The sequence below is a fragment of the Geotrypetes seraphini genome, chromosome 11 (genome assembly GCF_902459505.1).
Source record: "Geotrypetes seraphini chromosome 11, aGeoSer1.1, whole genome shotgun sequence".
NCBI lineage: Eukaryota > Metazoa > Chordata > Amphibia > Gymnophiona > Dermophiidae > Geotrypetes > Geotrypetes seraphini.
This window is the reverse complement of record NC_047094.1, coordinates 55,159,799-55,187,781: the sequence shown is the minus strand read 5'-3', so window position 1 is coordinate 55,187,781 and position 27,983 is coordinate 55,159,799. Positions and strand designations below refer to the sequence as shown.

The following is a 27,983-nucleotide window of genomic DNA, read 5'->3' as shown; positions in this document are numbered from 1 at the left end:
ACTGGTAAATAATTATGATCATGAAAGTTAAAACAGGAATACCATTCTGAACAGCAAGATTCACTTGGACACTTTAATTGCCAAAGCATCCAAGTGCTGATTTTAAAAACTGATTTTTTAGATGTCTTGCAGGTCATTTTCCTTCCAGTATGTCTAAATCTTAAGGGGGCATTTTAGAGGCATGATTTGGATGGGATTAGGGTGATGTTAGGACTTGTACATCTTGCAGGGATAATCAAACCTTTTTGAAGATGTCCCGGGCATCATTTAAACGTTCAGAGTTTTAAAAAGCACATAATGGCTTTAAAGGTACCCAAACTGACCAGATGACCACTGGATGTGTGAAGGCATGACCCCTCCGCCATACACACTCCCCTAGTGGTCGCTGACCCTCTCTCCCCCCCCCCCCAAAGATATGAAATAAACTGCATGGAGTAACTGTAGTTTTAAACTTCAGTTTACAATTGTTTTTAGAGTAATTAGGAAGAGTCAATTGGTACGATCATTTTCATATCAGGCTGTTCAGATGTGGAACAGTCTTCCATTATATATAAGAAGCCTAGATTCATACACAGTCAAGTTCAAGTTTCAAGTTTCAAGTTTATTCAGTTTTGATTAATCGCTTTATCTTAATTCAAAGCGATGTACATAATAAAAATTACAATTTAAAAAGCAATACATTGAAGATTGTTGACTGAACTTATGACAAATTTGACAATACTAGAAACATATAGGAAAGAGATGGGCAAGAAGTTACAATATAAAAATAAAGATGGGGATTACATTTAGGGAGTGTTTTGCAAGACGAGAAAAACACTCCTGCAAACTTTGACTCGCAAACCAAGCGTTGACTTGATATGCAAGGCTCCACCCCACCCCCGGGAACCGGCTTCGCCCCCACCCCCCCACGGCCCACCCCCCCAAACCCTTACCTCGAGCGGACACTGACACGCAGCACCAGCCCACAGGACATATGTGTGCCGGTGCTGAAAGAGCCTGCTGCACCTGCCGCTAATCTATGCTGGGCTGCTGCAGGGCCTTGAGCATCGGAGAGAGTGGGAGTCAGAAGGTCTTGAGCATGCGCAGATGCTCAAGGCCCCGCAGCAGTCCAGCATAGATCAGCAGCAGACTCTTCCGGCACCGGAACGCGTATGTCCTTTAGGCTAGTGCTGTGTGTTGGTGTCCGCGTGAGGTAAGGGGGGGGAAGCTGGTTCCTGGGGGTGGTGTGGGGTGGGGTGTCTTTCTGGAATGTGGAATAAATCATCCGAGTTTCCCTTACTTTCTATGGAGAAACTCGCTTTGATATATGAGCACTTTGGTTTACTAGCATGCTTCTGGAACAAATTATGCTCGCAAACCAAGGTTCCATTGTACTACTTTTTGTAAAACTTTAAAGACCTAATTTTTAATAAATGTTATTCTTGATATTTTATTTCTTTGTGTAATAAGTATATGTGCTCTCCTTAATGTAGGGATTTTCTTGTTGTAATCCGCTTTGAATCTGAATGAAAAATAGCAGAATATACGATTACTGATTATTATTATCATTATCACTATTATTATTATTACATACCAGCCTCTATGACAGCTGCAGATATTATGGAAAATCCTAGTAGAGCAGTAAACAGGTATCTGGAGTAGCCAGGTAGGCAGTGAGGGGATCTGGGTCCATATCCTACCCTACCCATTACATTTATGGTGGAAAGTGTGAGCCCAACAAAGAAAAATGGGGAGACCCAATGATCAAGCCTCTGTATATAGCATGTCACACTTGGCTCACTTGTTTTATCTTGCAGTCGAGTATAGACACTAATATGCATGCTCCAGATTGGCATCACAGCCACTTCTTATCTTTCTATCTTTTCATTTTTTTATCTTTCTCTTTATCATTATTCATCATTACCTCTTCCTTTTAGGACCTCTGAGGAAGGCATGTTCTCCAAAACACAGACTGTGTAGGGTCCCGGTTGGATTTTTATCACAGAATTTTTTACCATTGTACTTTTTTAATTTAATTTTCATGGTTTTATATGTCAGTGTTTAATAAATTACCTCCAGAACATCTGTATCCACAGTTTTTGTTTTCATCGGTGGAAAGTGTGAGCTCAGCATAAGCCACACAAAAATATTGTACTGCTATGTAGATGATACTTGCAGCCATAAAGGCTATTGGGGTGGTAGACAGGTAGATATAGTAGGTTTGGGGGGAGTTTTGGAAGGCTTAACACTATAAGCGGTAGGGCGGTATATAAAAATAAAATTATTATTATTATTATTATAAGGGGGCTTAACACTATAAAGGGGTTATGGTGACATGTATATCTGGCACCCTTTATGTGAAGTTTATAGCAGTGCTCTCTGTGGTGCCCTACTGCTCTGTTGGCAATGTCTGTGGGCCATTCCATTAAAATACTGGCCCCTACCATGTCCAAATGGGCTTGTTTTGGTTGTTTTGCATTTGGACATTTTGATTTTTGAAAATGGCCAAAAAAGATAGACATCCTACGGGCCAGAACATCTAGATGAGTCATTTTCGATAAAAAAGAGATAGATGTCTTGTGGTTTCAAAAATGGTCATATTCCTGACCCAACCTTTGGATGTCCTTGCAGAAACATTCAAAGTTGCACCTAAACATCCTATCGAAAATGCCCCTCCATCACATATATATATCATCACATATATAATAATTCAATGAGAAAACCATATCTTCTTCTTCTCAACATCATGAGTTAGGAACCTCGTACCCATGCCTACTGACTGTCTCCAAAAACTTCAGTGCTCATGATGACAGGAAACGTCCTTATTGGTTGGCAGGGGTTGCACTCATACGTTATCACAGATTTTTCATTGTTGACTGTTAGCATTATGGTGTCTACTGTTTTCACTGACTTTACTATTTTTAACTAGTCATTATTAATGGTCAAAATCTCTACCACATGGAGTTCATTTTGCCCGCTTCTCTTTAGTTTCTGGTATCATGATTATAATATGTATTTGTTTAAATTATTTTTTTTTTATTTCAGTAGTTTGCAAGACACTCCACAATTGTTAAAGTCTCTTGACCAATGGAAACAGGAAGGTAAAATCCTACTTCTGGCTGAAACTCAAGAAAAGGCCATCTGTCCAGAATCTGTAATCACCACAAATGGCCAGTCAGCCTATAAGCAGAATCAAGTACCCAGAATTTCAAAAGATTCAGAAGCTGCCACTATGCTCACCTGGGATCTATCAAACACTCTGGAAGAATATCAAGAAGTGGAAAATAAACTTTCTGATATGGCAAAAGAGAATAACTCTGGACAAAAAGAAATGCAGGCTCAGCTAATCAAAATTCGAAAGGAGCTCTACCATATCCATCAGATGTTAGAGATACCCTTAGACCTCTCTGTGAAAAGGTCCCAGGGTGGATTTGAAAAGGGCTACCAGATCAAAAATGAGGAATCCAAATCAGTCCATGAGGATTCAAGAATCCAATACAAAGACTATGACACCAATACCAGGCTCAGTGTTGCTGGGGAAATTATAAATGGTGACAAAATGTCAAATTATCTCCCAGAGGCAAAGACTAAAACCTTTGATCTTCTGATGAAAGTAAAGCAGTCAGAAAACCAGCAACCTTCCTCCATGGTACACCATGGCACAATGAAGGAACAGACTTCGGCTTTTATCAATGTTCCTCTGGAGCTGCATCATGTGATGGAACCCTATTACAGCCAAACCACCAAGTGTGAGGCTGACTCTAGTGTCCTGCTGTGCACAGATGGGAAATCTAGCAATTCTACCCAAAGCCACCAGCAATTTCTTCCAGCAGAAGAACAAATTAACAATGGAGATAGGCATCACTCCATATCATGTGGAGGCAGTAGCCTCGGTGAGTCTGAAACCATCTGTCTTCACAATCCTATAAATACAGACTAACACTTTTAAGAAACGGTCATTGACATTTCCAAAATTTACTGCAGAACCATTTATATAGCCAAATAAGATGATTCTCTTCCTCTACCAAAAATGACGCAATAGATGTCAAATCAAACAGCAACACAGTTTACAACTTTCTATATTACTGAACCTCACCCAGCTCCTTTTCCACCTGTAACTGTTGTGCATTGAGTATTTTGACTCATGTATATTCTACAACCCAAAGAATATATTTAATTAAAAGAGAATCTATGCATATCAGGTGTAAACAGCATTTTGTAATTTTGGCTATCAGGTGTTATCATGCTAGATTTAGAGGCAATGACAGCAGTGACTCAAGATAAGATTTCCTTTCTTGCTAGCAGAACCAAATGGCTACATAAGATTCTTGCTTTTAAATGAAGGAACGCTCTCACTGACAATCTTGCATACTCTGCACACATTTGAGATCAACACCTGGTTTGGAAGCGGCAGTAAAATACTATAGATCACCTTGGGAAATATGAATTTCTCAATTTGCACTAAGAGCTAAATCTACAGTTCTTCAACTTCCTCCTACATGTATTGTGCCCTGAGAGGTGCAAGGGATGAGAGCCATAGATCATCTTCTCATTGTTTTCATGCTCACACCTCCAACTTGGAAGACTGCAATACACTGCAGTCTGATTTAATTGAGGGCTATCAGGAGCTCTCCTAATAAAGGAGAAGCAGCCCTTTTATACATCTATGCTTCCAACAACTATAGCACATCTCTGGGCAATAATCTGGGGAGAGAGTGGTGCAGTGGTTAAAGCTACAGCCTCAGCACTCTGAGGTTGTGGGTTTAAACCTACACTGTTCATTGTGACCCTGGGCAAGACACTTAATCCCCCCCCCCCATTGCCCCGGGTACATTAGATAGATTGTGAGCCCACCAGGACAGACAGGGAAAAGTGCTTGAGTACCTGAATAAATTCATGTTGTAAACCATTCTGAGCTCCCTTAGGAGAACAGTATAAAAAATTGAATAAATAAATAAAGGTTATATTTATTTCACACATTAGCACTTTGCATCAAAATGGGAGTTAGAGATGAAAAAATTAAGGAAGGAAGACAGAGGCAGGAGAATGAGAAGTGAATACCAGGCACTTGTTTAAGGCTCTATGGTAAAAAGCTGAATTAAGGTGTAGGTGCAGGCCCCTATGAACAAAGCGCAAAAAACTCTTTACAGCAAAAATTCACAAAACATCCATGCTACAGAAAGAAATAGAGGGCATTTGGAGGTGCTATGTTTCATGCAGGCTCTTCCTCAATAATGAACTCATCATTAGTTTGCTGATGATATTTATTTACCAATAATATTTACCAAGAACAAAGATCCCCTTTCCTTTGGGTCCTCCTGCTGCTGTGGAGAACACTATATAACAGCAGCTGTGAATACTGGGAAGGAGTATTAAATGATAACCAACCATCTTCTTAACAATAATGAATTTGGACTGATCTTGATTATTCCACTAAACCAGTGGTCTCAAACTCGCGGCCCGCCAGGTACTATTTTGAGGCCCTCGGTATGTTTATCATAATCACAAAAGTAAAATAAAACAGTTTCTTGATCATATGTCTCTTTAGCTATAAATTACAATATTATTATTAAGACTTAGCCAAAAGGAAAGATTTATAAACTATAAAGAGTTTTGCCTCATGCAAAATTGTAATTTCTTTAATAAGACGTTAACTATTTTTTTTTCTGAGGTCCTCCAAGAACCTGCAAATTCAAAATGAGGCCCTGCAAAGGGTTTGAGTTTGAGACCACTGCACTAAACCATGTCAAATGTTATTTTTGGTTTTGATAATATCAAGCACTATTTTGAGAGATAGAGCATGTCCAAGTTCTGAGGTATATGAGTGCAGTCCCTCCATAGTTAATGGAAGCTCTGCAGTATAGTACATTCCTTAAGTTAATGGAGAGAAAGAGCAGAGTCCAGGTTGAACACAGCACTTATATGGCCATGGTAGAATGCTTGGGGTGGGGCATAGGTACAAAGCTAGAGCTCTGCCTTATACTGCTGAGAAATGGAATATGTCTAAGCTAGGAAAGACATCTCAGGGCCAGTGTAAGGTTTTTGACTGCACTGAGTGACTTCAAATTTGATGCTCTCCTCCAATGTCTAGCTAGCAATGCTGATGAGGCCTCCTTTTCTCTACTCCCGCTTATGGAGTCCTATTGCCGCCACCTCTTGCTGCTGATGCCTTCAGGCAAGCTTTTACCACTGCTTACATGCTTGCTCAGCTCCTTAGATGTATGGAAAGTGAAGAATCTGAGTCACCCTGAGCTCACAGTTCCTGAGCTGAGGGACTGTTACCCTATCTGTTTACTGTCTACAGTTTCTCTCTCCAGAGCGTACCTTCTTTCATCTTCTTCAAGTCTCATCTCTTCGTGCCTCTTCCCACCTGATCCTCCCTCATCTCATGCCTTTCTTTCAGCTTACCTCCCCTATGAAGACCTCTTCTACTGTAGTCACAAGCAACTCTGTCCCAGCCCTCTTTATATACCTAAATGCACCTCCCCCCTCATAGCCTTCTCATAACTCCAATGCCCATATCTTTTTTTGCAGTCCCTCGTCCCCCGTCTCAATCTGTATCTGCTTGCTCAGCTCCTCCCCCTAATCTAACCTGGGCATCCTCTTCATGTCCTCTTCTCCCTGCTCTTAGTTTCTTTTTCCTTCTGCAAAGTTGCACTTCCTTTCACTGTCTCTGTTTCCTTTCCCAGCTACCTTCTGTCAAAGCCCATATCTTTCTTTTGCAACTCCTTTTCTCCCCTATATTTCATCCTCCATTAGAGCCCACCATTCATCCATTCCTTTCCTTTCAGCTGTATCTTCCCTCCTACCACTTCTCATATTATTATTGAGAGAGAGATGCTTTGTGTGCCTACAGACTCAGATGCTGTTCATGCACAGGCCAAGGTATTTATATCATTGTCTGCTAATATATACCTTAATTAATAGTTTTCTTGTTACTTGTATATAGGAAATGAAAGGTATGAAAAAAAAACCCTAGAAAAACATAACAAGCTTTGATTTTGTTATCATTTGAATATTAGGTTTCATGGTCCAACAACTTCCAATTAGGAGCCAAGATTTTAGATTCTGTCCTGTTGAAAAGCAGGAATTTGCATAAAGATGGTATGTAAAGTCAATCCTTAAGGTCTTATATTTATGTGGTTGATTAGGGTTTGGTTCAATTTCAATGTATTGTACTGTGCTATTATAATGTGCTCTATGGCATATTCTTAATAAGGCATACAGCTCTGTTTGCTTTGAAAGTCTCTTATTTTGCCATGAACCAGGAACATCAATGGTTATAAGCAGCAGTACCAACATGGCCCTGGGTTATGAAGATTAACCCATCATGGCAGAATCTCATGTGATGAAGGGCATTACAATAAGGCTGATGAAGAAAGACACGGTACTACTCGAAAGGGTCCAGAGAAGAGCAACTAAAGGGGCTGGAGGAGTTGCCATATAGTGAGAGATTGGAGAAACTGGGCCTCTTCTCCCTTGAAAAGAGGAGACTGAGAGGAGACATGATCGAAACATTCAAAATACTGAAGGGAATAGACTTAGTAGATAAAGACAGACTGATCACACTATCCAAGGTAGGGAGAACGAGAGGGCACTCTCTAAAGTTGAAAGGGGATAGATTGTGTACAAATGTAAGGAAGTTCTTCTTCACCCAGAGAGTGGTGGAGAGCTGGAACGCTCTTCCGGAGTCTGTTGTAGGAGAAAACACCCTCCAGGGTTTCAAGACTAAGCTGGACAAGTTCCTGCTAAACTGGGACGTACGCAGGTGAGGCTGGACTCATTTTAGAGCACTGGTCTTTGACCTGGGGGCCGCTACGTGAGCAGACTCCTGGGCACGATGGACCACTGGTCTGATCCAGCAGTGGCAATTCTTATGTTAATACTGTGACTGACCTGCACTATAGGTCATTGAAAGGTCTCCAGAAAGCTCAAACACTCTGTCTTCAAGAAAACACATGAATAAAGTTGATTCAGTCCTTTCTTCAATGGCAGCAAACTAACCACGCTTTTGTAGCTAAGTCAGAAGAACAAAAGCCTTTAGTGACTGCCAGATCTGAGACCTGCAATTATGGTGAGAGGCAGACCATGCACCTTTAAGTCTACACTTTTCTGGAGGATGACCTTACATGGTTCAGGACTTTGCTGATGCAAACATCTTCCATGTGCTGAAATGTGCATACTAGTGGACAGAAATATGACTTTGATGAATGATCACTAGAAGAAGAACCATGCCATCAGAACATTTTGTATAGAAAAATAACCAAATGTCCAACCTGGGATGAAGAGCACTTACAAGAAATGTATTTTACTTCTACTGTTATTTATCATTTCTATAGCGCTGAAAGACGTACACATTGTATATTATAATTGTATAAAGACCAAAAAAAGGGAAAAATATTGTGAATAGATGCTAAATCAGATGTTAATGGGATTCACTGAGGGCTCCTTTTATGAAGGTGTGCTAGCGTTTTTAGCGTACGCACCAGATTAGCTTGCACTAGCTGAAAAACTACTGCCTGCTCAAGAGGAGGCGGTAGCGGCTAGCGCACGCTATTCTGCGCGTTAAGGCCCTAACGCGCCTTCGTAAAAGGAGCCCTGAGTTTCCACCAGTATATTTGTAGCATCTATAATTAATTACATAAGATCCAATGAGCACTTTTAACAAATGTACCACATGGGATGTGTTTAGTTCAGTAGTAAAGTTGCTACATGCAATTCTGCTCATATTAATTTATTTTGTAAATTAGTTACCGTAAATCATTTATAGACAATTTAGAAACATAGAAAATGACGGCAGAAAAGGACCATAGCCCATCAAGTCTGCCCACCCAACTGACCCACACCCTAGGTTTGCTTTCCTAGAGATCCCACTCCTAACGACCCAACTCCTTAACTTAAGGATCCCACATGGGCATCCCATTTACTCTTAAAATCTGGCACGCTGTTGGCCTCGATTACCTGTACCGGAAGCTCGTTCCAATGATCGACCACTCTTTGAGAAACCTTTTGATCTATTTACAAAAATGTATCGAAATCTGTCATAAAATCCATAGGTTTTCCCCCATTATACAGTTACGATTTTGCTGTTCATTTTCAAGGTCATAGATGGCTTAGTACCAACAACTATGGCATCTTGAGTTACTTGATATATTCCAACTTAAATGTTACAATTGGAAGATCAATCATTCTAAACTAAGCCTAAATTATACTCAGCAATTTAGACTGATTTCTTGAAAAAAAAAAAAAAAATGAGCCATTGAGGATGTAGGCCCAGAACTGTGGAACTCCCATCCGTATTCTTGCTTCAAGTGAAAAATATATGCAATGTGGACTAAAGACATTCTTATTTCAGAAATATTTTAAGACCAAGACAGCAATCTATTGTGTTTTATATTTTTTGGCCTTTAGAAACATTGTACAAATTTACTCTCTTGTTAGCTACCTTGAGCTATATACCTACCATAAGTGGTTAAGCAAATTAGAAATGTGGAATTAAATTAAATTAAACTAAACTGTATTTATACATTTCTTATAAGTGGTTTTGATCCCAGGTTGGATATTGGGTTTTTTTTGTTATTTTTCTAAATTTTATTTCCTGGGGGTCGATGTTCAACACTTTTCGTTTCAGCTGTGATCACAACATTTCAATGAAGTCCTAACGTCTTCTTAAAGCATTCTACTAGGCAGGATGACAAAGGCCAAGACTGTACACATCGGTGGTGGGCAACATGGTCCTTGAGGGTCACAGCCTCATCAGTGTTTCAAGATTTCCACAATGAAAATGCATGAGACTGATGTACATTTGTATGCAAATAGACCTCAAGCATATTCTTTGTGGAAATCTTGTAGCCCTCGAGGACTAGGGTTGCCCTCCATTGCCAGAGCAATGACAAGGATCTGACGCTATTGGGATAGGACGTCAACATCTCACAATGAAATGGAGTTCAGTTAGTAATGTCTTTTTAGCAGAGGATAACACAGAAAAAGAGCTCTAAAACAGGCAGGACCAACAAGTAGACTCCAAACTTTCACTCATGCTGTATTACTGTATGAGCCCTCCGATGACAATCATTTTCCAGAGTTAGATTGTATGTTGTGAATAATTTTATTTAGCTAACAAAGGAGTATGATGGAAAATGCACTGTGTAATATCATTGTTATTTATTTGCTAGGTGTTATCTGAATGTACAAATATTAAACAAGTTTCCTGTGAACTGTGTTCTGCCTAGATTTCATTGGCTTCAGGTGAAATAAAACTCTCTTATAGTGCCACAAAAAAAGTTCTTCATGGCACGCATTCATTACAATAGAATTGTTTTATCTTAACATGCTTGTTTTGAACTAGAGAATGACACGGGGACAAATTTTTCCCTGTCCCCACAGGAACTCATTTTCCTGTCCCCACGAGTTCTTTTCCTGCCCCGGCCCCATTCCTGCAAGCTCCGTCCTCATCTTCCCAAGCCTCAAATACTTTAAACTCATAAGTGCTCGAGGCTTGTGCGGTGAAGGCAGAGCTTACAGGAATGGGGCAGGGACAGTGACAAAACTTGCAGGGATGGGAAACTGAGTTCCTGTGGGGACAGGGAAACTTTTGTCCCCGTGTCATTCTCTATTTTGAACTCCACTTACCCCCATATTACCCGAAATAAGTGTTTCTTCACAGAAATTATAGTAGTTATAAGTAACAGCTTTCCAATGGAATGGTGAGGGCCAAAACAGAAGCAGAAGGCCTGGAATATACAGAGATTCCTTAGCTGTTAGGGTATGAGAGTAAAGCTTGAGAGCAGGTAGGGTTGATGACATGGCATTGAGAATAGGCATACTTTGTTTCTGGTAATTCATGTCTGAACTCTGAGGAAGACAGATTGTTCCTATGCCACAATGAATATTATTGATTTAAAACATTTATTATCCACCTGCAACTAGGCAGTTTACAGCGTACAAACATAGAAACTTAGGAACAAACCTCACAAAGCAAAATCCTAAAAACAACCACTCTTAAAAGAGCCCAATGTGCCACTGAAAACCTTGGACATTTCACAAAAATGCTGTAACAAACAATTGTGTTTTCAACCATTTTTAAAATCTTAACTGGTCGGAACCCGGCCATAACTGTCCCACCAATGTGTTCCATAGTTTAAGACCTGCAATGCAAAAAGCAGCGGTTCTGGTTTCAGCACACCTACCTTGCATTATCGGTTCCAACAACTTTTGATTTTCAGATCTCAAAGCTCTATTAGGTTGATAAGGTACCACCACACTAGTAAAGTACCATGGTGCTTATTGGTAGACAGTTTGATGAATTACAGAAATCACTTTCCCCCTCCTTTACAAAGCCGAGCTAGCATTTTTAGTGCCAGCGGCAGCAGTAACAGCTCGGACGCTCATAGGAATTCTATGAGCGTCGGGAGTTGTTACCACGGCAGCCAGCGCTAAAAACGCTAGTGCGGCTTTGTACAGGAGGAGGTTTATGTTGGACTCGAAATGTAATCAGTAGCCAATGCAATTTCTTCAAAACAGGTGTAATATGGGCTGTTCTTTCAACATACTCTTAATCTATTCTCTTCATGGGGGAGAAGGCAGCATCACACCAGCATCTAGAAGTGGAGAAAAAAAAAGACCTCACACTCATTAAGGAGCTCAACATAATAGCTAATGCTGAAAGCAAGTAAGCTCACTTTTCATCATAGGTCAAAGAAAAAAACTCCTCCTTCACCAACAAGAAAAAGACACACAGCGATATGCTATATATCAGTTCATGCCAAGTATATCGCAAATTGTAAGTGGAATTCAGAAGCGCACAGTTCATCCAATACACATGATTCAAAGGAGCAGAGTTCTAAGACAGTTCAAATTCATATACAGTAAAACCTTGGATTGTAATAATAATAATAGGGGAGGAAGTGATGTCACTCTACTGGATGGCAGGATAAAATCAGAGCTCCGTAGGGGCTTGTTGTTATGAGCAATTAATTTACTTCCCGAGCACGCTCTACCTCCTGGTATATGGCGATTCATTAGTTGGAATGTATGGCGAGTCGCCGCCGGCTGGAGAAGTTCAGATTCAGTGGTAAATGGGCGGGGAAAGCGCCGGCATCGCCTGTGGGAAAAGCAAAGATGGTGCAGTCCCCGAGTGTGGCCCAGCAGTCTCCGCCCTCGGCCCGGCCTTCCGATAGTGCGATGGCATTACAACAGCAGCTGGAGACCTGGTTTCGCGAACTTAAAACTGAAATGCAGGGGGTTCGGGAAGATGTTAAGACAGCTATGGCTGAACTCCGGACCGAGGTGGGCGAATTAGAAGGGCGGGTTGAAGCCTCGGAACAGCATGTCTCCATATTGAAGGGAGCAGTGGAGGACATGAAGACTGCGATGGCGCAACAAGTGAAAGAATTGGCTGAGTTGCAGGCCCATGTGGAAGACCTGGAAAACAGGTCTCGCAGAAGTAATTTGCGTTTCAAGGGTATCCCGGAGAATGAGCGCCATAAGGATTGTAAACTGGTGGTGCAGGAATTCTGTAGCCATCTGCTGGGACCCGAGGAACAAATTACAGCTGGTGACATCGTACTTTTAAGAGCACACCGAGGACTTGGGGCCAGTCGCTCGGGGGCCCCTAAAGACATTATTGCCTGTTTCGGAGACTATTTGCTCAAAGAAAAAATTCTGCAGGCTGCCCGGTGCAAACCACACATGCAGTGGCATGGCTTTGAAGTTGGAGTTTTTCAGGACCTGGCTCTCTCCACTCTACAAAAGTGGAGGGCTTTCAGGGAGGTTACTCAAGTGTTGCGAGCGGAGGGACACCGCTATCGGTGGTTGTTCCCGTTTGGGGTTTGGATGATGGTGAACGGAAGATTGCGGAGGGTGGATACAGTGAGAGATGCCTGGTTGGCCTTGAAAGACCTTAGCTGTAATAATTTACCTGCGGCATCGGAGTCGGGAACCCCGACGAAAGGTGGCAAGTCGGTGGAAGCCTGGTGTACCACTAAAAAGGCGATCCTGTTGGAGAGTGGAGCAGCAGTTGGAGGAGCCGGGGGTTTGCGAGTGTAATCCAGGAAGACCGGTCGAGACGCTTTCATCATTTTTTCAGACTATTGGACTTGGCCGTATGGGGTATTTGATGAATGGGGTTCTGTATGAGTGGGATGTGGGTTGAGTGTGCTGAATTAGGGGGGAGGTTGGTGGGTGGTATGTTTGTGAGGCCACGGTTTGACTGGTTGGGACATAGTTCTGTAGGTGTGGGATGGCTGCTTTGGGGATCGCTGGAGTGATTGTATGGGTGGCATTGGGTGGCCTGCAGGTGGTGGGAAGGGGTGAATATACTGTTGGGATATGGAGGGGAGTGATAACTCAATGAATATGACTTTTGCTTTGTTGGGAAGGTTACGGAGTTAGATGCCTTTTGGAGGAGACTTCATCTTTTCTCAGTGGCTGATCTGGACTTTGCTAGGTCAGCAAATGTGGGGGGGAGGGGGAGGAGGGAGTCATGGGGATATTGTTGAGTACAAAAAAGGGTTGGTGTTGGTTGTTGACCAGGTGTATCGGGATTCTCAGGGGAAATGCCTTGCATTGCAAGGATCCTTGCAGGGACAAAGTGTCACTATTGTGAATGTGTATGGCCCCAATGTTGACCAGGGATTCTTCTACCGAGAATTGAAGACTGCTTTGTTGCAGTTTGTACGGGGAGATTTCAATGTGCTATCAAATGGGACACTAGATCGCTCTGGGGGGGAGGGGGAGGGGTTATCATAGGAGGCATGCCAGGGCTTTTAGAGGGTTTATGAGCGCCTTGGGGCTGGTGGATTGTTGGCGCCTCCTCCACGGTACTCAACGTAATTATACCTATTATTCCCATGCTCAAAATACTTACACCCGAATAGATGGGATCTGGGTCCACTGGAATCAATGGAGCACAATAAAGGAAGCTGAAATAGGAGGGATCCAGGTCTCTGATCATGCTCCGATCTCAGTGGATTGCCTGGGGGTGGTCCCGTGGGGGGGAGGGTTACCAGATATTGGAAGTTGAATGACTCACTACTTACCTCACCAGAGGTAGAGACTGAGGTTCTCCGTACTATTGATACATACTTGGAGTTTAATGATACGGGGGAGGTATCTGATGGAGTCCTCTGGGATGCCTTGAAAGTGGTGCTGAGGGGAGTCTTTATTAAGTGGGGGGCTAGATTTAAACGGTTGAGGGCCCAAAAGCAGCTTGACTTGCGGGAATGTTTGATTTCTTTAGAATTGGCACATAAGCATTCTCCGGATCCTCAGACGTTGGCTCACCTCTGCCAGGTACGGGGAGAGTTGACACAGCTTCAGATGGAAGATTCTCACCATATCCGGGAGCAGTTTCAGTCTTGTCTTTTTAAGCATAGTAATAAAAGCAATGCCCAATTAGCGCTTTATATAAAAATTAAACAAGCTCAAGATACTATTACACAAATTAAGGATCCGAGTGGCAATCTGCAGGTTACAGATGCTGCAATTGGTACGGCTTTCTTGGAATATTATCGTCGACTATATCGGTCAGGGGAGGGAAGGGAAGGGGGGGAGATGGAGGGGTTTTTGGATCAAATGGAGCTGTCCACCCTGTCCCCTGAAGACCAAGCACAACTTAATGAACCAGTGGCGCTGAGGGAAGTATTGAAAGTCATTCGGGGTCTTAAGCCGGGGAAATCTCCTAGATGGATACACCAATCATTTTTATAAAAAATTTAGAAACCAGGTGGGACCTTGTTGGTTCGCTTAGTTAATGGGGTTCAGTCCGGAGGTCTCTTGCCTGGAACTATGGGGAGGTGGGGATTACAATTTTATTGAAACCTGGAAGAGACCCGAACTCTTGTGGATCTTATAGACCCATTTCCCTGTTGAATGTAGATGCTAAAATCATTGCCAAGGTTTTGGTCTTAAGATTGGGAAGAATGCTTCCCAAAATAATTCATATGGATCAATCAGGGTTCATTCAACGGAGGAAAGTGGGGGATAATATTCGACATACCTTGCACTTGATGTAGAAAGTGAAATGGGACAAGGAACCAGCGGCTTTGATGGCAATAGATGCTGAGAAAGCCTTTGATCAGGTTTCCTGGCAGTTTCTGTGGGCAGTGATGGGGAAAATGGATATTGGGGGGTCATTTGGGGCATGGGTCCAAGCATTATATCATTTACCTCAAGCTTATCGGCGTATTAATAGATCTTATACGGAATTTTCCCCATTGCAAGGGGCACACATCTGGGTTGCCCGTTGTCTCCCCTGCTTTTTGCGCTCACCATTGAACCCTTAGCGATTATGATTTGGGATCATCCTCTTTTAAGTGGGATTCAAGTAGGGGGCTAACAAGCCATAATAACTGCAAAATGCTTGTATTGCAGTAGTCCATTAACACACACTAACCACACCCTAAGAGCTTAAGGCCCTGCAGTAAAAGGGCCCCTTAATATATTTTTTGACAAGCTTCCAAAGGCAGAGGCCTCTTCTTCAGCTCAGTTACAAACAAAAGATGACAATATCAAAATAAACATAGTGAAACATGAAAAGCATTCCAATAACAGTCTTGAGGGAAAAGTAGGGATAGAGGTAGGGAGAAATAGGAGTGGATGGATAACTAGAAGGTGACAAGGCAGTATAAGTTTATGGTTTGTAATGTTATAGGAAATCCTGCCTGGTGGGATTTGGACCTCCTATCACATTACAAACCAAATATAAAAAAGAGCCACATTCAGTTACAAAGACTGTTGCCATAAAAATCATGTCAATTCACAGAGAATTCAGCAGAGTTAGGAAGTGCTTCCAAAAGAGTACTGTACACCATTTTCCTTCTCAGGTTTAGTCATCTGTTGCCCAGCTGTTGCAATGTCACCCAAAGCAAGTGAGGGGAGATAGAAGGTGTGATCACACAGGTTTACGCAGGAGCTAAAACTTATTGCATATACAGACTGACTGCTAGAAAAGCTACTGCAGCACAGGAAGATAACTGTGCCTTCTCATTTGGGATACACGTGACTGCCAGCAGACCACTGAAGCTGTTCACATGCTAGCCTGAATAGAAAACATTGTGAATAATAGTTCCACAGCATCTGTGGAAGTCTAACTAAAAGAATTATATTAGTTGAAATCAAATGAAAGATGGAAAAAAAAACCCTCTCTGGAAAGAGGAAACTTACAAGTTCAAAAGGTGACAGTATTTACCTTTGTGTTTAATTAATGGAATGGGAGTTGAACTACCTGTGGATTCTTATCCTAGCCTCAATCTGACCCTGAGGGTCTCCAGCTAGCTCCAGTGCAGGGAACATTACACGGCTATTTGGCCAACCTAAAGGCATCTTATGGATGGTGATTACAGTTCTTTTATAGCCACTCCCCTTGATAGGCATCTGGACTGGTCACAGCTGACTGCAGCAAAGAGTGGATCAAGCATCTTTTTCCCATAATCATCTGCCAAGAACAGTTACAGAGAATTATAACTCACCATTCAGAGAGCATAAAGAGGGTGCAGAGGAGGGAGTACAAGGCACATGAGGTCACTCTGGATCACATACTAGATTCATTTCACAGACAAGCATATTAATGCCAAACTTTTGCCATCTCCTTTCTTTCTTAGTTTTCATTTCTTTGTTCAACTGGAACAGTTTCCTCCTGTTCCTTTGGGTTCAAAAGAAAGAAGCATCTGTGAGGCCAAAGGAGTCAGAAACTGAGTCTTCATTTGCAACTCCAGATCCAAATATGCCCTTGATTTGAACTGACAAGACCACCACCCCTCCCTCCGGAAGAGGCCTTAGTCGCCTGGGCCAATCAGGTCCTAGGCCCCTCACCGATGAATTCCACAATGAACCGGGATGGGGCAGGCCCGCCATTCAGACGGTGGGTGGTGGAGAAGGGTCTGGGTGATGGGCTGGGTAGTCCGGCAGGGGGGTGGGGGTGTCTGGCAGAAGAGATTGGGCACCTCCCCACCTGCCAGTGACAGCCCTCCCTCCCTTATGAATCACCCACACTTTCCTGCCACTGGAGGTCCTCCGCCATCCCCCACCACCCCTTGAACCCCTCCCCTCCAATACCTTCTCAGAGATGTTGGAGCAGGATGGAAGCTCAGTCCGTCCTGCTCATAGACTCGCTGCTTCAGAATGGCAGGCATTCCTTCTACCTTTTTTTCAGGGGGGGGAAGAGGGGGGAAGAGGAGGGTAGAGGATGTTTGGGGGCACCTGGTGCAGGAGTGGGCCTTTGGTGGCAGGAGGGAGTGGGCATCTCTCCTGCCACATCACTACCACAGAGGGGGTCACATTGGCAGAAGGATGTGGGCATTCCTCCTGTTGTTTCCGCTGGGGTGGGGGGGGGGGGGCCATTTCACGGTGCCGATTCATCAGGGAGGGAGGGCCGACACTGGTAGGTAGGGAGGTGCTCAATCTCTCCTGCTGGACACACCTCCCTGAAGTGCTCTTCACCAGCAGGAGGGATACCCAGTCCCTCCTGCCAGACACCTCCCCTGAAACGCTCTTCACCGGCAGGAGGGATGCCCATTCCCTCCTGCTGAACACCCCCCCCCCCCCTGTTATCTTATGTTTATTCAAGAACTCTTCATTTCCTTAAGAAGTATCCTATGATTGAACAATATATATTGCTGGCGTTTTCTCATTTGGATGATTTATAAGGAGCCAGTATAGTTTAAGGGATTTATCTAATATTTGTGTAACATTCAAACTAGAGCGTGATAGGGATGGTTAACCATGGGACAGGGACAGACCCCATAGATTGGACCTTAAAGAATGCTTATGTACTTCTAGATGCCTTTTTTTTTACTTTTTGTGCCTTTTAGTTTATTGAATTGTATATCGGTAACACCAGTTTTAATTTCTTTAATGGACTAATAGGACTTATAGGGAGCTACAGTACTTTTCTTTTTATATTTCCTGTTAAATGTGCTTGATGTATTTGGCTTCATTCCTTATGCATATCCTATGCTTGCTCATTGTAAATGCGAAAAACATTTTTTTAAAAAACACCTCTTACCTGAGAGAGAAAAAAATCCATGGGATAAAAGGACATCTATTGTTTCCCTCTTATATCCTACAATTGACACTCTGTTTTGGTGTTGAATTACCCAGAGATCACAAGTCAGTTTCCTCCATTAGTGGGCCATGTGATTTTAAATCTATTTGTGTGTAGGCCACAGTAATTGATAAATATAAAGGTTCTTACATGGAAAGAAAATGGAATCAAAACAAAACTTAGCGGTACTTAGACAGAAAATCCAGTAGTTGGGAAGTAAGGCTAATGTCAGACGGACTTTGATAATCTGTATTTTCATTATGGTCAGACAGATCTTATTGGGCTGGAGTTGGTTTTGACAGCAATTCCAGCAGTTGAAAATTAAGCCAATGTTGGGTGCACTTCTGTGGTCTGTGACCTGGAACTGGCAAAGACAGATCAAGATCAAGTATGGACATAGGCAGCGGAATGCATTTTTGTTTGGGGGGGGGCCCAAAAGCTCCACCCTAGATCCTGCCCAAGCTCCTCCCTAGACTTCACCCCCATAATAGTACTAATTGTAAACACCATTTCTTCCATTCATTTTTCATATACACACAATATAATCTATAATAATAAAATGCTAAGCGCGCATGCGCACTCTTAGGCCGTGTTCCTTGAGTCCTCATCTGTCGGGATGTGGCCACAAGAGTGCGCATGTGCGCTTACTATGTCACCGGAGTCCTGCTGTCACCTTCCCGAGCCTCCAAGTGAGGAGCCGGCCCGGGCGGCGGCACAAGGTCCATGCCCGAACCCAGCTCTGCCTAGCGCTGAATGCACGGCCGAGCTGCTGCTATTGCTGTTCCGCGCAACCCCAGCCTCCCCGCCATCCCACACGCCCCGGCCTCCTCCTCCTCCCACAGACAGGCGGGCGGCCCGCAGACAGAAGGCTGCCGAAGCCGCGGTGGAAACGCACTAAGCTTCCCCGGGGGGTGGGGGACCAGTGCGCTCACGCGACAGTGAGGAGGGAGTCGGAGCTCCCTGAGGGTGATGGCAGTGCTAATCACGTTTCTTCCCTCATCATCCATACACAGCCCAGCCCGTTGAGAAGTAAGTGGCACTCCCATAGGGTGAGAGCATAAAGCCGAGTGCTGTCCTTTCTCCCTGGACGCTTGCATCAAAAGATATCAATGAGATTGTTTTGACCAGCACAGGAGTCCAGAGAGCATCCACAATCATCTAAATGTAGTTGGGGGCAGAAGGAGGGGGAGGGTAATTTTTTTTTTTTTTTGGGGGGGGGATGTCCCACATAGTAATGAAATAAGTCAGTTCTTGGTGACTTGACACCACAGCTACAATATCCTGCACTTTTTTTCAAGAAGGGCTGGGCATGCTAATCAGGCTGCTTGACCGGTGACACAGTGCAGAAACCGCTAAGCGCCCCAGGCGATCCTTTTGCCTTCTACTCTTCCCAGCCCCCACCGCTTTAATTTAACTTTCCTGCCATGCTGCTGGATAAGGGGAGCAGTGAAGGGGTGGGGGTGGACACAGGGGAGGTAAAAGAAAGGGAGAATGGACAGGGGGAGCAGGCAAGGGGTGGTGGTGGACAGCTGAGGAAAAAGAAATACAAAAAGAAAGAAATACAGAAACAGGCTAAGGAGAGAGAAATAAATAAATACAGACACACACACATATTCTAGCACCCATTAATGTAACGGGCTATAAGACTAATCTTATTAATAATACACAGTGGTAACCACAAAATTAAACTACACAAAGTGCACTCTTTTTCCCCTCCCCACCACTACACAGCATTTCTTCCTCTCTCCTTCACCCCCATGTGCAACATCTTCTCTCTTATTCCCTTCCTTGCTGCAAAGGGAGTGGGGAAAGAGAGAGAGAGAGAGAGAGAGAGGGATCTCCCACCCCCCTCTACTGCCACATCCAATATTTCTCCCTCTTATCCCCTGGACTATGTACAGCATCTTTCGCCCCTGCCCACCCTGCCCTGTCCAACATTTCTGCTTCTATCACCCCTCTCCAGCTCCATGCCACATCTCTTCCTCCATTCCCTCCACCACTATATCCAACATTCCTCCCTCTTGCATCCATTTCCATCTGTCCCACTATTTCCTCTCCACCACATCCAACATTTCTCCCTTCTTTCTCTCTCTACCTCATGCCTCTTCCATCACTATGTCCAATAATTCTCCTCTTTCTTCCTTTCCCTGTGTACACCATCTCTTTCCCTCTTATTCACACCCATGCTTAACAATTCTCCCTTTCTATTCCCTCCCCCACCTCAGCATCTCTTTCCCCCATCCTTCCATCGTATGTCCCAAGTTCTGCCCTCTCCCTCCCTTCTGTGTTCCAAGTTCATGCTCCCTCCCAAGAGTGTGTACCTGTGTTCTGGCTGGCTCTAAAACATCCAAGTAGGTCTCCTCCTCCTCCATAGGTAGCAGCAGTAGCAGAGTATGGCCAGAGGTCCTGGTGTGCTCCCAAGTATGACATCTCTCACATCTCGCAGTCCCCAGTCCATATTGCCCCCACCTTTTCCAAGCCGTGTCTTCTCTTCCTTCTCTGCTTTTCCCGAGTTGTCCATCTCTCCCTCCCCCTTCTGTCCCCTCCCCGAATCTCTCTCCCTCTCCCCATCTTGCTCTCTCCACATCCATTTCTCCCTCCCCCATGCCTTCCCTCATGTCCATCTCTCCTTCTCTTACTTCCTGTCCATATCTCTCCCTCCCCCTTCTGTCCCCTCCCTGAATCTCTCTCCCTCTCCCCATCCATTTCTCCCTCCCCCGCCTTCCCTCATGTCCATCTCTCTCTCCCTCCTTCTGTCCCCTCCCCAAATCTCTCTCCATCTTGCCCCTTCACATCCATTTCTCCTCCCCTCCCCGCCTTCCCTCATGTCCATCTCTCCCTCTCTTACTTCCTCTGTTCATATCTTTCCCTTCCCCCAGTTCCATATGCTCCTCCCTTCTACACCTAGCTATCGGCCAGTGTGCCTGCTGGTCGGCACTGTGTAATGCACCCCTGCCGGCATCTACTCCTCCCACCCGTCTGCCACATTTAACGTTTTAGAAAAGCTCTGCTCCGTGCTGCTGCTGGCCTCGGCATCTTTTCTCCACTGGGGCCAGCCCTAGTGGAAACAGAAGTTGTCAGAGAGGGTGGGCTGAAGTGGAGAGAAGACGCCGAGGCCAGCGGCAGTGTGGTGCAGCGCTTTTCTAAAAAGTTAAATGTGGCGGGTGGGTGAACAGGCAGGAAGGAGGGAGAAGTAATTGCTGGCAGGGGGCACGTTAGAGAGGCACGCTGGCCAGTCTCAAGCTCCCAGCCTTGCTAGAAGTGAGGAGGTTCCCCCCATTTGATCACCTACAGGAGGGGCAATTTTTCGGGAGGCCATGGCCTCTGTGGACCCCCAGCTCCCTGTTCCGACGCCTATGAGTATGGATATGTTACATCACATCATATCATTTGCTTTGAGTGTCTCTTATTGGGCAGACTAGATGAACTGTGTTTTTATCTACTATCATCTACTATGTTACTATGTTAACAGTGATGAAGAATAGACTGTAAATTATTCAAAACCATAGATTTCTTAGCTGAGGCAGAAGGCAATAGATGAAGCCATAGAATGGGAGGCTGTGGCAACTTCTTGCTGCAGTACTTGCCAGCACTTTCTCTTCCACATTCAATGATGTATTTAAACAGTATGTGTTCTGCTAGCAGTACTAAGCATGCACTGTTCCAACATGTAATTGAACCAGCACACAGTACAGCAACAAGATACTGTATTTGGAAGTACTGGTGGTGGCTCAGGAAGTACTAAAATTCTCATGTGGGCCACTTCTTAAGGTCAGGTGGACTATATATAGCCACAGCCTATATATAGATTTATGGTCAGATGTCCCTGCTTTGGAAGTCATTCTCATTCTCTTCCATACAGGTTCCATTCATCTCCCTGGGTAGCAAGAAACTCAGGCCATGAGAGATTAAAGGAGTTGCCTATCCTAATGAATTCTAGATGAAGTGCAAATGACCAACAGAACATAGTCTACAGCAGTGGTCCCCAACCCAGTCCTTGAGGACCACAAACTACTCAGGTTTTCAGGCTAGCCTTAATGAATATGCATGAGAGAGATTTGCATATAATTGATGTGACAAGTGTGCAAATCTGCCCCATGCATATTCATTAGTACTATCCTGAAAACCCAACTGGGTACCTGGTCTACAGCAGTGTTTCCCAACCCTGTCCTGGAGGACCACCAGCCAGTCGGGTTTTTGGGATAACCGTAATGAATATGCATGAGAGAGATTTGCATATAACGGAGGTGAAAGGCATGCAAATCTGCTCCATGCGTATTCATTAGGGCTATCCTGAAAACCTGACTGGCTGGTGGTCCTCCAGGACAGGGTTGGGAACCACTGGTCTACAGCATCAAATTACGTTCTACTATGTAACAGCTATTCACCTCAAGTAATAACATACATATTAATTGGATATTAGATTTTCTCAAGGCTATCACCTCCTTTAATATCTAAATTTCTAATTATGGGCTATAAAGTAAACCCAAAGAAGCATAGTTTTCCACAATGGTGCCAGTAGTAGTAGAGGAGCCCATTGATGACTCTCTACCTGGACAGATACCTTTTTTTTAAAAAGTAACTGGTAGCATGTAAGAACTTAATCAGTACACAAACCTTTTCATAGTGGCAATTAACACTTTAATTAGCAAAAGCCATTGCTATCATGAGAAGAAGCTGGCTTCTCCAATCAACACAGATTTAATTCCTCTTAACATGTAGTTGTCATCCCATGGGAAGAAAGGGGAAATTGAGATGAAAATCAAAAACTGAAGTGATCTCTGAAGTCAGATACTCAAAAGAAATTAGGAGAATGCTTAAAACAAACCGTGTAACCTATGTGAAAGGTGCCACATTAAAAACACTGGATCCAAAGTCCTGCATTTATGTACAAAACAAACACAGCGCAAATAGAGGAAGTGCAGGCCTCCCAACCACATTCTTTTCCAGTATGTTTCAGTCTTACACTGGAAAGGGTAGTTCAGTTCCCCACGTACATTCATTTGCTGACCACTCTGCTAAGACTTTCTACAGAAGGAACAATTCATGCTAAATTTTGGGTGGCAAGTTTCCTTATGTGGTCACTTGCCCACTGGAGCAAATTTAGAACCACGCAGGAATGATAATCACTACTAATCTGAAATAGATTTGAACAGTGACCAAAAGGTGATAGGTTCTGCAACCCTGTATCAGCTGCCCCAGCCATGTGGTCCACTAAAGAGGACAGTTCCAAATTCAAAGGAACAAAGCCAGCTCTGTGAAAATACTTTACAGCACAATGATGGGCATAAACAGGCCTTTGACTAGGACACCCTGCTGCTTCTACAATGAGTTGCCTGATGCAATAGAATTCCATTTAATTTAATATTCTGTGCAAAGATGGGTTTTTGCTGCTGCACCAATGGCTGTTTATGGCCATTTACAACTGATGGGAACTCCTACCCAAGCTATGAAATTCCACAATACTACCTGATGAACAGCAAGGTTTTTTTATTTGGGAGCTTGGGCAGTTTTCTCCTGCTCTGCTGGGCTTCCAGCTGATTTAAAGCCAGGACTGGGATCCAGCACCATAGCCTTTACTTACAACTATAAAGTATTCCTTTCCTCTATTTTATATCCACTGCCAACTCAACTCACCTAACTCACATTGCAGTTAGTCTTTGCCCAGAGACCAAGCCCCAAACCCCATCACAAAGTAGAGTAATTCTATAAGTCATCTCATTTTAGGCATAAAACGGTATATAAATGGTAACCAATTCAGGTTAGGCGCACCAATGCCATGTGCCAAGCACCAATTATATAATGGCATCTGGCGGATGACCACGGGAAACCATCCCCATGTCATTCTTTAAGGCGACAGGGAAGAATCAGAGTTTGAATGGGAAGAGCAAATGACCCTCAAGCCTTGCATTGAAGAATGCCGGTGTTGAGGTTGAGATAGACACTAAAGAATGACATGGTATGGTTTCCTGCAGTTATCTGCAGAGACGGTGGCAAATTCTGTCACCGTGTCATTCTTTGCGTGTGCACCAACGTGCCATTATAGAATACTAGTGAAAACCTGAATCAGCATGCCTAAATTTAGGCGTAGCAAAAATGGGTGTGTCTAGTGCACCATGCAATGCTTTTGATCTTTTCTGCCCTATTTTTATTGGAGTTCCTTTCTTTTTTAATTGATTTTTATCATTATTGTAAATTGTGTTGATCCAATTGTATGGAAAATGCAGCATATCAAATGTAAATAAATCATGTAACTTATAGGCATTCTAAAAGTTACACATGTAAGTTGAAGACACTGCTCATGGGTACGTCCCCACTTGCAGTTACATGCTTCATTATAGGAACAGTACCCAGTGTACGTAGCTGCAAGTGGCCAGTGAAAGAATTGTCCTCTATATGTGTAAGTGGCCACTTAAGTGTATAAATGGCCTCCTACAGAATAAACGTTTGATTCGATGGTATGTATGTTGTCAGTAGGTGTACCCATGGACAGAATGGACAAATACGCATGTAAATTATACAATTCTACCATTTGCATGTGTTCAAGCTAATATCTAGGTGAGAATTTACACTAGCTATAGGGCTGCTATATGTGACTGCACCTTAAACGTAACTGCATTTTCAGCCACTTGTTTACTGTTATTTTATAGAAGGAGGAATGGGATTTGTATACCACTTTTTGTGGTTACACGTTCAAAGCGGTTTACATACATACAGGTACATTTTTTTTTTGTACCTGAGGCAATGGAGAATTAAGTGACCCAATCCCACAACCTCAAGGTGCTGAGGCAGAAGTTCTACCACTTGGCTACTCCTCAACAGACTTAAAGGTAAAAGCCAAAACAAGTGCCTGTTTTAGAATTATGCTACATGTGCTGCTATTACTCAGTGGGTGAAATTTCCTTCCCCTTAAGAGTTGTAAATGCTGCTTCTGCACATAAGACCTGACCTGGGATTCCAACCCAGATGCCTCAAGATGGCAGTGCAGAACTACAACTGAGCCAATAGATCAGCCCAAGGCATTTGTTTTGAGCCGTAGGTGTTCAAAGAGAAGCATGTAATACTTTGTTTTCTTTATAGATATCTGAAATGTGTTCATTATTAAATGTGATTCCGCTGCTGAAGATTCTCTCTTCTATTTTATTATAAAGAAAAGCTCAATTTAAAAATAAAACTACTTTGAAACTTGATCTGTAATACTTTGTGAAACTGCTAAACATTTCCCAGTAAGCTAGTAATACATGGTTTATCAGCAAGCTTATTTCTGTGTAACTCAGACCTATTTTGGAAGTTACTATTCTCTACCTTCCTAGGGTGCTCTGATTCTATGGAAGGACAGGGTGATGTCCTTAAGCCTCCGTCTTTCAGAGCTGGACTCTGATCAGAGAAGCATACTATTTGTCTCTCAGGTGGATACGCAGAAAAATGAAAGGTAGGGAATAGGTTGAAGGTTTGTTTGTTTGCCATTTTTAAGTGTATGTGCTGTGAAAGGATGTTGAGTCACCTGGGGGGGGGAGGCTGGGGGGACAGCGTTCTGGAGTAAAGAATGTTATAAAATGTTGCATTTGACCCTAGCAATGAAGATCGAGTTTGGGCCCCGACCTTGGAGCAGTTTGGATGGAATACCTAGTATGAAGTTTGTCAACAAGGCAGTGCAGACTTGCTGCTGTGACCTTGTCCTACTAGCATGGAGAATGCCTCTTTCTAGCTGGAGGAGCTGAAGAATTTGATTCAAGCCCGCTTATATGGTGCTAGTTCAGGCTGATCTGGCTCGGTTGGTGCCATGGATTGAACTGGAATCTGATTATGACTGGGAGAAGTGAAAAAGACTGGGGTTTATTTTAATTTTATTTTTTTGTTGCCATTAATGGTTATTTGCACTTTTGTTGGGAGTTGGGAGGTAGTGTTTATTTTTTATTTTTTTACTGCTGTTATTCTTTGGGATTCTTTAAGTTGGATTTTTTGTTTTGTTTTCTTTTTTTATTCTCTTGTGCCTTTATTGGATTTCTGTACTGTTTCTTCCCTCATTCTTCCTTTATCTAGCCTTGATATGTATGAAAATATTTGTTTGTGTATTTCTTTCTTAGGCACTATAGTTAGATTGTGAGCCCATTGGGACAGAGAGGGAAATTACTTAAAGTACCTGATTAGTCAAATTTTAATTGTTCTTGTAAATCGCTTTGAAGCCTGTGTGGTGATTTAGCGGTATATAAACTCTACATTAAATAAAATAATAAAATTGCACTGAGGCCAATGCAGAAAACTATTGAAGGCTGCAGTGTAGGATTAACAAGCAATCTATACACTTGTTATGGATTGCTCAGGGCGCAGAATAACTCTCATCAGCACGCAGCGTATTAAACTACATGTTAAAAGAGATTATTAATAAATCCACAGGAATGTACAGAAGCCTTAGACCTGTGTGCTGATGTATACAGAGCAAGATATCTACTGCCAAGTCTGAGGTGGTATAGAAGTATCAGGGAAACTCGCCCGACCCCTCTCCCCAGAGGTTTCTGCATTGACCTTGTAGTCTATTATCTTCCCCCTTGACTCAACACTATTTAAAAAAAATTCTTGGTAATCTAGTTATCCCTCTCCCTCCTTACCCCTCAACATTAAACATCACTAGTGTCTAGTGGCATCCCTGCCACCCCACCACTCAATTTAACCTGACTTTAAAAAGTCGCTGGTGTTTAGTGGGGACCCCATCCCCCAATCCCTAACCCAGGCACCCTCTCTAATTGAGGCAGGAGAAATGGCCATTTGCTCCTGTCTCTGGCGCAGTTCATCTTCAAAACGGCAGTACCCTGTCGCACGTGATGCATCCAAGGATGCACCAGGTGGGGCCAGGCTGTCAATTGGGTGGGGCCATCCCATCATGAATAACATTCAAAATATCTTGCATCATTCGCCGCGTACTTTATGGAAACTCTGCGACCCCACTCATCCAGCTCTTCTCAATAGCATGGTCTACTTCTCGCAGAACCCTCAACTGGATGCTACTAAATCTCCCATCCACAAAAGACCTCCACGATAAATGAGTTTTCCACTCCATGTTTACCTTCCTAGGAGTCAAAACTTGGAATGGCCTTACAGAAAAGACCAGAACTGAACCTTGCCACATCATCTTCCGAAGAAAACTGAAAACCCATCTGTTCGATACTTAATCTCCTTTACCCTCTCCTCTCTCCCCTTCCCTCCTACCTTCACTCTCCCCTTCCTCTCCCTCCTACCTATCCACCTCCCTCTCTCCCTCCTCTTCCTCTCCCCTCTTGCCTCTCTTTACAGTTGCTTTGCGCCTGTATAGGTATGAGCGACGCACAAATAGAAGATTAGATTAGATTTAAGGGCATGAAGTAGTGTTTTCAGATCACTAACTTTGTGGTAGAGCCACATGCTGAGCTGGTTGTATCACGAGGTTTTCTGCACCAGTCCCATGTTTGTTAAATGCAGATAGAGAACAAAATCTTAAGTAAAAAAGCATATTATTAAGATATCAAAGCCAGAAAACTGCTGCATAAAAAGATAACACCCACTTGCAAGCTGCAGTAACCATAAATATGAAAAATGAAAGAGATGTGTCTAAGGGAGGACACAGGGGCATAAAGGATTGTGAAAATGATCGCAAATCCATTTAAACAGGAGCAAATACTCAAAACTACTAACAAAACCAAAAATATATCATGCAGTGGTGCTCCATAGGGAACAATCCAGAATACTAAGTGAGCATGACAAAATTTTAACTGCACCCCTAAATACTCAGGTTAACTTTTCTCTTGAATAAAATGAGGACTGGAGAAGAGTACTTGTAGACCTAGATCACAAAAATGGGAACAGAGAGGTGGCAGCTAATTACAAATCCAGTAGTCTACAAGTAATGGGCAAGGTAACAGAAAAGCTATTAGAGAGAAAGATAGAAATCTAATTGAGTTAAAGTTCTGTACTTATCAGTGATAAT

General features: G+C 43.2%; 1 protein-coding gene across 2 annotated transcripts in view; it reads left to right on the top strand.

Annotated features, from left to right (window-relative positions):
* The window catches only part of PRR35 (proline rich 35), a 59,709-nt gene extending 54,941 nt beyond the window's left edge, over positions 1-4,768 (top strand). The window contains exon 3 of one of the 2 annotated variants that reach the window (XM_033914753.1): positions 3,028-4,768. In XM_033914753.1, the coding sequence (XP_033770644.1) occupies positions 3,028-3,919 (892 nt within the window). In that variant the 3' untranslated portion in view covers positions 3,920-4,768. Of the gene's footprint in view, positions 1-3,024 lie in introns of both variants that reach the window. The other variant, XM_033914752.1, reaches the window with a different exon arrangement.
* Positions 4,769-27,983: the final 23,215 nt, after the last annotated feature.